The sequence below is a fragment of the Macaca fascicularis genome, chromosome 9, assembly GCF_037993035.2.
Source record: "Macaca fascicularis isolate 582-1 chromosome 9, T2T-MFA8v1.1".
Taxonomy (NCBI): domain Eukaryota; kingdom Metazoa; phylum Chordata; class Mammalia; order Primates; family Cercopithecidae; genus Macaca; species Macaca fascicularis.
Window position 1 is genome coordinate 103,324,292 of NC_088383.1, and position 14,240 is coordinate 103,338,531.

General features: G+C 42.1%; 1 protein-coding gene across 4 annotated transcripts in view; it reads left to right on the forward strand.

Annotated features, from left to right (window-relative positions):
* The first annotated feature begins 244 nt into the window (after positions 1-244).
* Positions 245-14,240, forward strand: part of HELLS (helicase, lymphoid specific) — a 56,301-nt gene continuing 42,305 nt past the window's right edge. For 2 of the 4 annotated variants that reach the window (XM_015456405.4, XM_005565993.5), the window contains exons 1-4: positions 245-430; positions 856-977; positions 7,500-7,622; positions 11,835-11,891. In XM_015456405.4, coding sequence (XP_015311891.3) covers positions 400-430; positions 856-977; positions 7,500-7,622; positions 11,835-11,891 — 333 coding nt within the window. In that variant the 5' untranslated portion in view covers positions 245-399. Of the gene's footprint in view, positions 431-855; positions 1,040-7,499; positions 7,623-11,834; positions 11,892-14,240 lie in introns of all 4 variants that reach the window. The other 2 variants (XM_065521163.2, XM_065521162.2) reach the window with 2 other exon arrangements.

Sequence of the window (14,240 nt, forward strand, 5' to 3'; positions counted from 1 at the left end):
AAATTTTAATTGCGTAGTTCGGAACCATCAGTTAGGTGAGGAAACTGGGTCCTCCACGATCGGCCGCCTCGCCCAATCTCAAAGGATAATTACAGGCTGAGTTCGGCACCAGGACCCAGTTTCCTCCTGGCAGAGGTCCAGGTACAGGCTCACGGTCGCCACGGGTCAGTCTGAGGAAAACCGCAAGCTGCGCCAAATCTCGCGCAGCGGGGCTGGAGGGCGGGCGGGTAATGTAACGTATCGCGAGATGACAGGATTTTCCCGCGAAGTAGAAGCGCGCTTTTTTCCCTGGCGGGGGATTTGGCGAGAAGGCTGGGCCGGCAGAGGCTGTGAGGAATTAGCTCGCGGCATTGCAGGCGCTGAGTGGAGGGGACCCGGTTCCCGGGTGCGTGTCGAGGCATGCCAGCGGAACGGCCCGCGGGCAGCTGCGGTAAGTGAGGAGAGCCTTCTTTCGGGCGCGGGTGGCGGCATGCGGGGCTGAGGTGGGCAAGCATGGAGACTGCGGCGGAGCTTGGGGGAGGGAGCCGACCCCGGGCAGGGATTGAGGAGGAAGAGAGGGTTGGGAAACTGCCACGGTGAGTGGAGGAGACCCCGGAATTGCACATATTAGCATGCCGGTGAAGATTTCACATAGGGAACTGCATTTTCCGAGCATCCCGAGTTGTAAACTGTGGTCCAGGCACTTGTAGACTTTGCGAAGACCTACGGTGTCTTCTGAGAGGTGATGCTGGCGTCCCCTGGGTCTTCACCTTGTGCTCCAGTGCATCTCGGGTGGGAGAAGGGCTGTTTCATGTTGGAGTTGAGTAGTTAGTAATTTTTTAAAAACTGCAATTTGGAAGCTTTCTCTCCCGTCAGGCTCCCAGGCTCCAGCAATGGTTGAACAGCTGGACACTGCCGTGATTACCCCGGCCATGCTGGAAGAGGAAGAACAGCTTGAAGCTGCTGGACTAGAGAGAGAGCGGAAGATGCTGGAAAAGGTAATTTAGGCATCAGGTTCGTCGTCGTGAAAGCCCGTGGTAACCTCGGCTTTTACCCGGAGGTGTGGTTTGTGTTCTTTGCTTTCCTATTTAGTGGGCTTTGTCGTAAACTTGAATGAAAACAGCTTTATTACTTGTCGTTTTTGTGTGTTTACAGATACTGCCTTTGAGAATCCTTTCGCACGTGCTTTGAATGGTGTGTTTCTATGAGATGTAGTCTTCGTAGTCCTATCTATTTTAAGGGAGAATTTCAGATTGCTTGTTTAGCCATGAAAAGTCTTTCAAAGTCGATAGTGAGTTTTTTCCTTTGCCATCCTTATTTCCTTTAAAAATTACCTTAAATGTATGTCTAATGGCAAACAGGAATCGCCAAATCCTGCAGAAGTGATGTACTAGACTGAGGGCAGGAGAAGTTAGCATCAGTCAAAGGCTGGGCTGAAATCCAAGTCTAATGATTTCCTTTTAGTGTAGTGCTGTTTTCCACCTAAGTGATCAACTTGCTGTTTGTTTTCCTTTTGGTTTCATGGCCTGTGTATTGCTACATAAGATTCTTTAGCTAAAAATGTGCTGTACTTTTTCAGTGACAAGTTGCTGTAGTTTTCTTGTAGAGAGTATTTTGTAAATTACTAAAAGCAGTGTTTAACCTGAAAAATTCTTGTTTATTCTAAAGTCCTACCCTGCTGCTTGATTCAGTCATATGCAAGAAAAAGAATGATAGTTGAGTCTTTAAGTACTGCCTAATAGGTGGTTTTCTTGTGCTTTATTAGCTTATTAAACTCTACCGATATTATGATATAGGTTATTTTTTGTTATCTTCTTTTATAAAAGAGGAAACTGAGGGAGAAGGGCACATAGTAAGTGTTGACATTAAATTTCAACTCAGGCTGCCTCCAGAATTTCTGTCCTTAAAAATAGTGAATTAACTCATGATTTATAAAACTACTTAAGTTGGAAAATAATGCAGTCCAAAAACGAGTAATGAGGCCGTTGGTTCCATTATCTCAACAATAATTTTTTTGTCAGCATTGTTAATACTTCATGAACATCTATTAGGAGTCATGCATTTTGAATGCTTTATATGTATTTACTCATTGAATCCTCAACTATTCTGTGAAGTAGATGTTCACTATTACTATTACTACTATTAAACTTACTAGTTGAATTACTAGTACAAACAATTGCTATTATTGAACTGCACAACCAAATAGGTTTTATTAGTCATTTTATAGATGAGGAAACTGAGGCACATAGAAGTTGTTTGGGTGCTACAGTTAGTAAATGGCAGAGCTAATATTCCAGTGTAGGTCACGTGGTTCAAGAATGCACATTTTTTAACTACCATGCTATGCTTTCACTCCAGTAATACTCCTTCTGTTATTACTGATGCTCTCTGGTTGGCTATAACCAGCTAAGGTAATATATTAACAAATTTTCTTTTAAGTAAAATCAATACTTTTTGCTTCAGGGTAGATGTGAATTAATAGAATCGAGAGGTCTGACCTGAACCACCTTTGCTCATTCTTTGAATTTTCATAGTACTTTATTACACAGAATTTACCATGATCAAATAAGTAATGATAAATACTTCATATTACTTTTTATTCTTTCTCACTTTGTTTCTTAAGGATGCATCACTTGCTGTTTTGTTTTTGTAGGCTTTGCTCCTGGCACATAGTAGGCAATCAGTAAATGCTTATTGAATATCTAACGATGATAAAATAGTATTTTATAATATACAAGATTATATACATACACTAAATATACTTATTAGCTATATAACCAGGTGAATTATAAAGTATAGATTCTGGGGCAAGTGACCAGAATGGAATTAACTGAAGAGGTCTAAGATGGATGTGATAATTTTGTTTTCAGTAATGTATCTTCACTTTTATCTTGTTTCTTCTTATATCCATGATGAGTGTTGGGTAGGGAAATAGCATTTAAAGAAAGATATGCCTGAGATTTGACAACAGTACATTTTCAGAAGGCATTATTAGTTCAAGGGATGAAACACTTCATTCACATAATTATGCATCATAGAACCTAAAGACTAATTTTTAATCCATGTTCAATCCTTCCATTAAAAAAGCATATAGCTGTTTTCGTGGCCTGGCGTGGTGGCTCATGCTTGTAATCCCAGCACTTTGGGAGGCTGATGCGGGTGGATCACCTGAGGTCAGGAGTTCAAGACCAGCCTGACCAACATGGAGAAACCCTGTCTTTACTAAAAATACAAAACTGGCCGGGTGTAGTGGCACATGCCTATAATCCCAGCTGCTAGGGAGGCTGAAGCAGGAGAATCGCTTGAACCTGGGAGGTGGAGGTTTCGGTGAGCCGAGATCATGCCATTGCACTTCACCCTGGGCAACAAGAGTGAAACTCTGTCTCAAAAAAACAAAAAAGTGATTGCCTAGGTGACACTAGAAAATTCTAAGAAAAGTTTTCAGTCTCTCACTACTTGAGATTAATAAACATGTCTTTGGAGGCCAAACAATTCACTATGCAAAGGTAGAGATTCCTTTTCTTTTGGGAGAATGCAGTCTGTATGGGCATGTATTTAGAAGTACTTAACAGAGGAAGAGAGCTATCTTAAGTTCCTTAATGAGAAGCATTTGGCTTTAGGAAATCCTAAGTTTTGTGAGGAGCCTAGAAAATGACTTTGACATTCATTTGCTACAGTTATTTTCTTTGACTTTTCACATGTATTTCCCTTTAAAAGAAGTCATTGTTAGTCTAGGAGATTTGAGTACCGATAATGCCTGTGAAGTGGCGGAGGGGGAAGGCTGGAGTCAGGAGATTTCTTAGAGAGGTAAAAGGATCATAATACGTGTAGGCTAAAATAGAACTCCTCCCACCCCCCAGTAAAAAATCTGGGACTGGTGTTGGGAGAGATAATGGGGTAGATAATGAGGAATTTCTGCCCTCGGTGTCCATTGGCATACTCTGTACTGTAGTTACCCAGAGTTGTTTCCTGCCAGGCACTCAGTGCTTTCAATAGATGAAGTTGCAGTTTACCATAATATAATAATCAAATTGATAAGAAAAAACAGTGATAGGAAGATATTGAAATACAGACCAGGTTTAAGGATTAACCACTTATATGGTATTATTCTAATATTAATTGTATATTATTGTTCCATGATGGCATCTTAAAGCCTTAGTGATTTTTTTTTTTTTTTTGAAACAGAGTTTCACTCTTGTTGCCCAGGCTGGAGTGCAATGGCTCAATCTCTGCCTCCCGGGTTCAAGCAATTCTCCTGCCTCAGCCTCCTGAGTAGTTGGGATTACAGGCATGTGCCACCAAGCTTGGCTAATTTTGTATTTTTAGTAGAGATGGGGTTTTTCCACTTTGGTCAGACTGATCTCGAACTCCCGACCTCAGGTGGTTCTCCTAAAGTGTTGGGATTACAGGCATTAGCCACCATGCCCGGCTGGTTTTTTTTTTTTTTTTTTTTTTTTTTTTTTTTTTTTTTTGAGACGGAGTCTCGCTGTGTCACCCAGGCTGGAGTGCAGTGGCGCGATCTCGGCTCACTGCAAGCTCCGCCTCCCGGGTTTACGCCATTCTCCTGCCTCAGCCTCCGAGTAGCTGGGACTACAGGCGCCCGCCACCACGCCCGGCTAGTTTTTTGTATTTTTAGTAGAGACGGGGTTTCACCATGTTAGCCAGGATGGTCTCGATCTCCTGACTTCGTGATCCACCCGCCTCGGCCTCCCAAAGTACTGGGATTACAGGCTTGAGCCACCGCGCCCGGCCTTTTTTTTTTTTAAGAAAAATTTTCTCAGGACCACCAGGCAAGTATTTAGGGTTTGTTTGTTTGTTTGTTTTGAGACGAGTCTCCCTCTGTTGCTAAGGCTGGAGTGCAGTGGCATGATCTTGGCTCACTGCGACCTTCGCCTCCCCGGTTCAAGCGATTCTTCTGCCTCAGCCTCCCAAGTAGCTAGGACTACAAGCACGTGCTACCACGCCTGGCTAATTTTTTTTGTATTTTTAGTAGAGACGAGGTTTCAACATACTGACCAGCCTGGTCGCAAACTCCTGACCTCGTGATGTGCCTGCCTCGACTTCCCAAAGTGCTGGGATTACAGGCGTGAGCCACCGTGCCTGGCTGTATCTAGTTATTTTAAAAATATGTGCTGGCCAGGCACCGGCACATACAAAAATTAGCTGCGCATGGTGGCAGGCGCCTGCAATCCCAGCTTTACTAGGGAGGCTGAGGCAGAGAATTGCTTGAACCCGGGCGGAGGTGGGGGCGGGGGCGGAGGCGGGGGCCAGCCAAGATTGCGCCACTGCACTCCAGCCTGGGCAGAAGGAAAATGTAAGGCAATATAAAATGATATCTTAGAGATATTGACAAGCTGGAGCAGCAAAACTACCGAAGTGCTAGGGCATCATTTAGAGTATAAAAATGAGCTTATATCCCGCATTTCAAACACTCTGTAAATGCTCAGTTACTTTTCTCTAAGTTGAAACCACCAATTACTGGGGAAAGGGGCAGTTAGATTTTATTGGTTGACTTTGTGTTTTCATTAATCCTTGTTGAAAAGTAGGGGAGTTGGTTTAGTTGAGAAAACAAAATACTAAAAAATCTGCCACTAAACTCTTTTAAGAGTTTGTCTAGACTGTATAAAATGAAAGATATCTACTATGTAATCTCTGAAAGTATTTTTAATTCTAAAGTTAAGTGTGATTTTTAGTGCTGTTGCTGAGGCCAATGTTGCTGAATTCAGGAACTTCTACAGTAATTGACAAAACTTGAGTTCTTCTGCTCTCATTTATCTAATCCTTCAGACCCCTCAGATGTTATCTATTTCCTGAAATCTGACTTCTCTGATCTTAGTGATTCTTAGACTTTTCCAGGATTTAGATAGTATTGTACAGTTTGCTGCTATGTGTATCTGTCTTTAATACTTGTTGTTTTCAGATATATTAATGCCTCATTTGTTGTATAAATCAGACTTTCTGTCTTCTACCAGTTATGTAATTTATATAATTGTTGCAGTACATGTTTGTTGATTTACTAGGCTGGATTGATGTTACAGAATTGGTAATCTTGGTTGGGCATGGTGGCACATGCCTATAATCCCAGTACTTTAGGAGGACAAGGCAGATGAATCATCTCTTGAGTTTAGGAGTTGGAGACCTGCCTTAGCAATAAAGCGAAACCCTGCCTCTACAAAAAAAAAAAATACAAAAATTAACAGGGCATGGTGGCATCTGCCTAGAGTCCCAGCTACTTTGGAGGCTGAGGTGGGAGGGTCCTTTGATCCTGGGATTTCAAGGCTTCAGTAAGCTGCAGTTGCACCATTTACAGCATGAGACCCTGCCTTAAAAAATGGGGTGCGGATGTTAATCTTGGCTAGATGTCTGTTTTGATTGTTAGGATGAATTGTGTTCATAGTATTTTTCTAAAATGTTCTATCCAGATAAACTTGTTTATTCATCTCAAACAGGGAGAGACTCTGAAAACTTGTCTTAGAATTTCCTAGTGTCACCTAGGCAGTTACTTTTTATGAGGTTGACCCTCATAAAAATTAATCAAAAATTAATCAAAAATTTCCCTTCTCTGTACGTAACAAGGTAATGTAATAACACGGAACCACAACATCAGTGTTTTAGCAAATTACACACTTAAGATTGCAAATGGCTACGTTTTTTTTTGAAATGGCGCCTCTTTCACCCAGGCTGGAGCGCGGTGGTATCATCTCAGCTCACTGCAACATCGGCTTCCTGGGTTTAAGCAATTCTCCTGCCTCAGCCTCCTGAGTACCTGGGACTACAGGCATGTGCCACCACGTCCAGCTAATTTTTATATTTTTAGTAGAGATGGGGTTTCACCATTTTGGCCAGACTGGTCTCAAACTACTAACTTCAGGTGATCCATGCTCTTCGGCCTCCCAAAGTGCTGGGATTACAGGTGTGAGCCACCGTGCCTCGCCCCAATTTTTTTTTTTTTTTAATTGATATAGAGTTTTGCTCTTGTTTGGAGTGCAGTGGTGTGATCTCGGCGTACTGCAACCTCTGCCCCCTCCCCGGGTTCAAGTGATTCTCCTACCTCAGCCTCCCAAATAGCTGGGATTACAGGCATGCGCCACTATGCCTGGCTAATTTTGTATTTTTAGTCGGGACGGAGTTTCTCCATGTTGGTCCGACTGGTCTCGAACTCTCGACCTCAGGTGATCTTCCCGCTTTGGCCTCCCAAAGTGCTGGGATTACAGGTGTGTGCCAGTGAGCCACCGGACCCGGCCATCAGTTGTTTTTTAAATAGACCTTCCAACTCAGTAGATGCCAGAAACCATGTGTTCAATATTTGAAATTATAATATTTTGATATACAAACTGCATCTATCAGATTACCTGTTGAACCCAAAAACTTTTCTTTTTAACAGTTATTCCAGTTTTTGGTTTGAAAAAGTGTTTGGTTTAAAAAATGTTACTTTAGCCATTTTTATTAAACTTTATGCCAAAATAAATCAATGTATGTCAGAAAGTGTTCATAATTATGGAAGTTTTCTCTTTGGATAGGCTCGCATGTCTTGGGATAGAGAGTCGACAGAAATTCGGTACCGTAGACTTCAACATTTGCTTGAAAAAAGCAATATCTACTCCAAATTTTTGTTGACGAAAATGGAACAGCAACAATTAGAGGTATGTATATGTAACTGACTATAAGTGAAAGCTTAAAAAAATTTAAAAATAGCTTTATTGAAGTGTACATTATATACACTAAAATATACAGATTTTAAGTGTACAGTTTGCTGAGTTTGACTAGTAAATATATAGATCTGTGTAACCACCAGCACAATCAAGACACAGTGCATTTCCATGAACTCCAAAAAATTGTCTTGTGCTGACAGTGATCCCAATGGCTGGTGTCCAGCAACCACAGTGCTTTCTGTCACTATAGACCAGTATTGTTTTTTCCTAGAAAATTGTATAAATGAAATCATGGTATTGTGCTTTTGTGAGTAAATAGTTGGTCTTCATCACCATTTGCTGGTATACAACTCTTAAAATCCTTGGAATCTTCAATGTTGTGTTTTTTTTTTTTTTTTTTTTTTTTAATGCTAATGATCAGTGGCTAGCAGCCCTTAGGTAGCTTCAGGATGGAAGCCTATGAAAGACAAAGCCTGGATTAGAGGGTTGGGATTTAGCCTCACCCTCAACCTTGAGGGAAAAAAGGGGGACTGAAAGTTAAGTTGTTCACCAGTGGTCATGATTGAATCAATCATGTCTATGTTATGAAGCCTTCATTAAAAACCCAAAAGGGCTGGGCGTGGCTCATGTCTGTAATCCCAGCACTTTGGGAAGCCTAGGTGGGTGGATTTCTTGAGCCCGGAAGTTTGAGACCAGCCTGGGTAACATGACAAAACCCTATCTCTGATAGACAGATTAGCTAGGTAAGGTGGCATGTGCCTCTAGTCCCAGCTACTTGGGAGGCTGAGGCAGGAGGAGGCTTGAGCCAAGGAGATTGAGGCTGCAATGAGCTGTGATGGCACCACTGCATTCTAGCCTGGGTGACAGAGCAAGACCCTGTCTCAAAAATAAAACACAACAGGCTGGGGGCTGTGGCTTACGCCTGTGATCCCAGCACTTTGGGAGGCCATGGTAGGTGGATCACTTGAGCCCAGGAGTTCGACACCAGCCTGAGTAACGTAGTGAAAACCCATCTCTGCCAAAAATATGAAAATTAGCCGGTCATGGTGGTGTGTGCCTGTGACCCCAGCTACTTGGGAGGCTGAGGCAGGAGGATCGCTTGAACCTGGGAGGCGGAGGTTGCAGTGAGCCGAGATTGCACCACTGGAGCACACCATCATGTCTGTCTTATTTTTGTATTTTTGGTAGAGACACAGTTTTGCCGTGTTGCCAAGGCTTGTCTAGAACTCCTGGGCTCAAGTGGTCTGCTTACCCTGGCCTCCCAAAGTGCTGGGATTACATGTGTGAGCCACTGCGCCCGGACTATCATATTCTTTATAATAAACCAATAAACTTTAGTGTTTCTTTGAGTTCTGTAAGCTCCTCTAGCAAATTAGTCAAACCCAAAGAGGGGCTTGTGGGAACCCTGATTTATAGCTGTTCAGTCAGAAGCATAGGTAAAGTGACTTGGGCCTTGTGATTGGCATCTGGAACTGGTAGGTAAAGTCTTGGGGACTGAACCCTCAACCTATGGGGTATGGTGCTGTCACCCGGTAGATAGTGTCAGAATTTAATTACATAGGCCGGGCGCGGTGGCTCAAGCCTGTAATCCCAGCACTTTGGGAGGCCGAGACGGGCGGATCACGAGGTCAGGAGATCGAGACCATCCTGGCTAACACGGTGAAACCCCATCTCTACTAAAAAATACAAAAAACTAGCCGGGCGAGGTGGCGGGCGCCTGTAGTCCCAGCTACTCGGGAGGCTGAGGCAGGAGAATGGCGTAAACCCGGGAGGCAGAGCTTGCAGTGAGCCAAGATCCGGCCACTGCACTCCAGCCTGGGCGACAGAGCGAGACTCCGTCTCAAAAAAAAAAAAAAAAAAAAAAAAAAAAGAATTTAATTACAATAGAGGACACCTAGTCGGTGTCACTGCAGAAATGCTTTTTGGTGTATAGGGAAAACCCCCACACATTGGGTCACAGAAGTCTTTTGTGTTGATTGTTGAGTGTGTAGGGAGAAACTGAGTTTTTTTTTTTCTCAATATTCTTGCACATATGCATTCTTTGTCTTGTTACTTTTGCTCAGTGTATTTTTGAGATTAATTCATGTCATGTTTTTCTGTAGGTTATTCTTTTTATTCCTGAGAAGGATTCCATTAAGAAATGTTGTTATTGGAGTGTAATTGACATACACTAAACTGCACATATTTAAAATGTACAATTCCCTAAGTTTTGATATAGGGATATACTTGTGAAGACATAACAGTCATGATAGTGGACATACCCACTGATTCCAAAGAATTCTTTCGGCTCATTTATAATTCTTCTTTCCCATCCCTACCCCATGTTCTATCCACAGATAGCCAATTGATCGGTTTTCTATTATTATAGGTTCATTTGCATTTTCTGTTGGTGATGTGTTCTTTTAGCTTTCATATATCTGAATGTCTTCACTTACCTTCGTTTTTGAAATACATTTTTACTGGTAAAGAATTGTTTTTCTTTAGTACTTTATTTCTTAGAGTACTTTAAAGATGTTTCACTGTCTCCTAGCTTATGTTGTTTCTGAAAAGTGAAAGTCCTGATAATATCTATATGTCTGTAAGCAGTTGGATTGCCTCCCTCAATCCCATTACCTTTCAGACCTGTCTCCAGATGTGTTTCCTGTCTTGGGCTTTTGCCCTTGCTATTTTATGCCTGGAACCTTCTTCCTCTAAATAACTGCATGGCTTAACTTCATCTTCAAGCCTTGACTTAAATGGTTTCTAGATGAGACCTGCCCTCACAATTTTAAGAAAGTTGCTGACACACCTGATTCTCTTTACCTTGTTCTGTTCTTCCCATTGCACTTTTCATCTGATATACATCTTTTTTTGTATTTATTGTTTGTCTTTCTACTAGACTGTTATGAAGATTTAAAAACTTGTGCAAATTGAGAGAATACAGTAAGTCCCTGTGTTCCCATCACCCACATTTACCAATTATCAGTTTAAATTTTGCTGTGTTTATAAAATCTCCTTTTTCCTTTGTTTGAAACCCTTTTATTGCTTTTTTATGATAAAGTAAAACAAATGGAAAAACAAATATTCAACTTAATGAGTTACACAGCATCTACCCCTTTCATCACCTCTTGGAAATGGTTTGAATTTTTGGTGTCTTTTAAACATTTGTAAGAGTATGTCTAGAATAGCTTTTAGTCTAGGAATAAGTTGATCCCTTTCTTGAGCACTCTACTTGATGCCCTTTATATTAAGAGGACTTTCCACTTTGGCTGAGAGAATGTGAGGTATACCTTATTATGCCTGACCCCTTGGAACATGAGCCTTTCCACCTACTTCTTTCTGGTGACTTTTCTCCTGGCCTTGGTTACCATGCACTTACCAGTAGTCAGCCCGAGAGAGAGGTAACAGTAGTCAGCCTGAGAGAGAGGTAACAGCTGCCTTTGTGCAGCTCTGTCCTCTCTGGTACTTGACCCTGGGAATGCTACTGCTTTGTTTTTTAAGTTTTTTGTTTTTTAAGTTTTGGGTTCTGTCTCCTCAACACAAAGAGACTGTTGGGCTCTGTTTGGAGTTTTCTCCATTATTTGTACTTTAAAATTGTATCGGCTGGGCGCGGTGGCTCAAGCCTGTAATCCCAGCACTTTGGGAGGCCGAGGCGGGCGGATCACGAGGTCAGGAGATCGAGACCATCCTGGCTGACACGGTGAAACCCCGTCTCTACTAAAAAATACAAAAAACTAGCCGGGCGAGGTGGTGGGCGCCTGTAGTCCCAGCTACTGGGGAGGCTGAGGCAGGAGAATGGCGTGAACCCGGGAGGCGGAGCTTGCAGTGAGCTGAGATCCAGCCACTGCACTCCAGCCTGGGCGGCAGAGCGAGACTCTGTCTCAAAAAAAAAAAAAAAAAAAAAAAAAATTGTATCAGGCAGTAAGCTGGGCAGTCAGAAGATTAACCTTGTTTCCCTTTTGTCAATGTTTATAGTTCGTTACTGCATGTTGTCTGAAAACCACTGTTTAATAAATTTTATCTGGATTTTAGTTTAAGGCAGGATGGTAAATCTGTCCCATTAGTCCATAAAGGCTTGTTGAAGTACAAGTTCCTCCCTGTTTTTTAATTATGATAGACCTTAGTTTCTCATTGTAAACATAAGTTATTTGATAATTGATATGCGTTTTTTTTTTTTTAATGGTGCACTTCCCACTTGTGACATAAGAAAAAATTATCTTACAGGAACAGAAGAAGAAAGAAAAATTGGAGAGAAAAAAGGAGTCTTTAAAAGTTAAAAAGGTAATATAACCAGCCAGAATATTTTTTATGTCATTTAAATATTGAAGAAATACTTTTGTATTCTTCTGACTTTTTTGATCATCTGTTTAACTTTAATTTTTTTTGGTTTTTTTTTTTTTGAGATGGAGTCTCGCTCTGTCGCCTCATCTCACTGCAAGCTTCGCCTCCTGGGTTCACGCCATTCTCCCGTCTCAGCCTCCCAAGTAGCTGGGACTACAGGCGCCCGCCACCACGCCCGGCTAATTTTTTGTATTTTTAGTAGAGACGGGGTTTCACCGTGTTAGCCAGGATGGTCTGGCTCGTGATCCACCCGCCTCGGCCTCCCAAAGTGCTGGGATTACAGGCATGAGCCACCACGCCCAGCCTGTTTTCTCTCTCTCACAACAGTTCTTATTAGGTAGAGGTACTTTTCTCCCCCATTTTACATAAATAGGCTGATGCAAGGAGATAAAGAACAGTCATTCTTCATTATTCAAGGATTCTATGTTTGTGAATTTGCCAACTCACTTAAATTTATTTGTAACCCCAGAGTCAAGATTCCTAACACCGTCATGGTCATTTTTGGACATGCTTATGTTCAGAGCAGCAAATAATTTTAGTCTTCCAATACATATGTTCCAAGCTCAGCTCAAACATGGGTTGCTACTGTATGTATGTCAAGCATATGTCCTCATGGTCTTCATTTAGCACCATGATTTTTGCATTTTTGTGTGCTTTTCCTGGTGATTTTGCTGTTAAAATGGCCCCCAAGTATACCAAAGTGCTGTCTAGTGTTTCTAAGTACAAAAAAGCTGTGCCATATGGAGAAAGTGTGTCTTGGGTAAGCTTCATTTAGGCATGAGGTACAGTGCTGTTGGCCATGAGTTCAATTTTTATTTTATTTTATTTTTATTTTTATTTTTTTGAGACAGAGTCTTGCTCTGTCGCCCAGGCTGGAGTGCAGTGGCATAGTCTCAGCTCACTGCTACCTCCACCTCCTGGGTTCAAGCAATTCTTCTGCCTCAGTCACCCGAGTAGCTGGGACTACAGGTGTGTGCCACCATGCCTGGCTAATTTTTGTATTTTTAGTAGAGACGGGGTTTCACCATATTGGACGGGCTGGTTTCGAACTCCTGACCTCGTGATCTGCCCACCTCGGCCTTCCAAAGTGCTGGGATTACAGGCGTGAGCCACTGTGCTTGGACATAATATGTTCAGTATTAATCAACATATATATTAAATAAGATATCTTTAAAAACAGAAACACAAAGAAAACAGGGTTGTGTATTGTTGGTTGAAAATGTCATAACCAGAGTCAGGAACCCAATTGTATTTTTCCTAGGGGCAGTAAGTCATTAGTCATAGTGATTTTATTGAACCACAAGTACTGCAGATAATGAGAGCTGACTCTCATTATCTGAAATGAGAATTGCTGAAAATTATGGATTTGAACCCAGGATTAGTTTAAGAACTTCTACTTAGCTTCTATGCTAAACTGCCTTTATTTTTATTTATTTATTTTTTTGAGATGTAGTCTCGCTCTGTCACATAGGCTGGAATGCAGTGGCGTGATTTCGGCTCACTGCAACCTCCACCTCCTGGGTTCAAGCAATTTTTTGCCTCAGCCTCCCAAGTAGCTGGGATTACAGGCGCCTGCCGCCACACCTGGCTAATTTTTGTATTTTTAGTAGAGACAGGGTTTCACCATCTTGGCCAGGCTGGTCTTCAACTCCTGATCTCATGATCCTCTTGCCTTGGCCTCCCAAAGTACTGAGATTAAGTCCAGTTATTTGATTCTTAGGCTAGTTAATGGTGATGTTAAAATGCCTGATAAAGTATTTTGCAGACTATTTTGCAACAAAACCCATTATTTAAAACTGGTAATACTGCTAGGTGTGGTGGCTCACGCCTGTCCCAGCACTTTGGAAGTCTGAGGCAGATGGATTCCTTGAGGCCAGGAGTTCGAGACCAGCCTGGTCAACATGGTGAGACCCTGTCTCTGCTAAAAATACAAAAAATTAGCTGGGCGTGGTGATATGTGCCTGTAGTCCCAGCTACTTGGGAGGCTGAGGCACGAGTATCACTTGAACACGGTTGGCAGAGGTTGCAGTGAGCCAAGACTATGTCACTGTACTCTAGTCTGGGCCATAGAGGGAGACTCTGTTCCTAAATAAATAAATAAATAAATAAAACTGGTAATACTGAGTCTACTGAGAGAGAGTATTAAAAAAATAAAAATGGGCTGGGCATGATGGCTCATATCTGTAATCCCGGATCACCTGAGGTCAAGAGCTGGCGACCAACCTGGCCAACATGGTGAAACCCAGTCTCTACCAAAAACACAAAAATTAGACGGGTGTGATGGCAGGT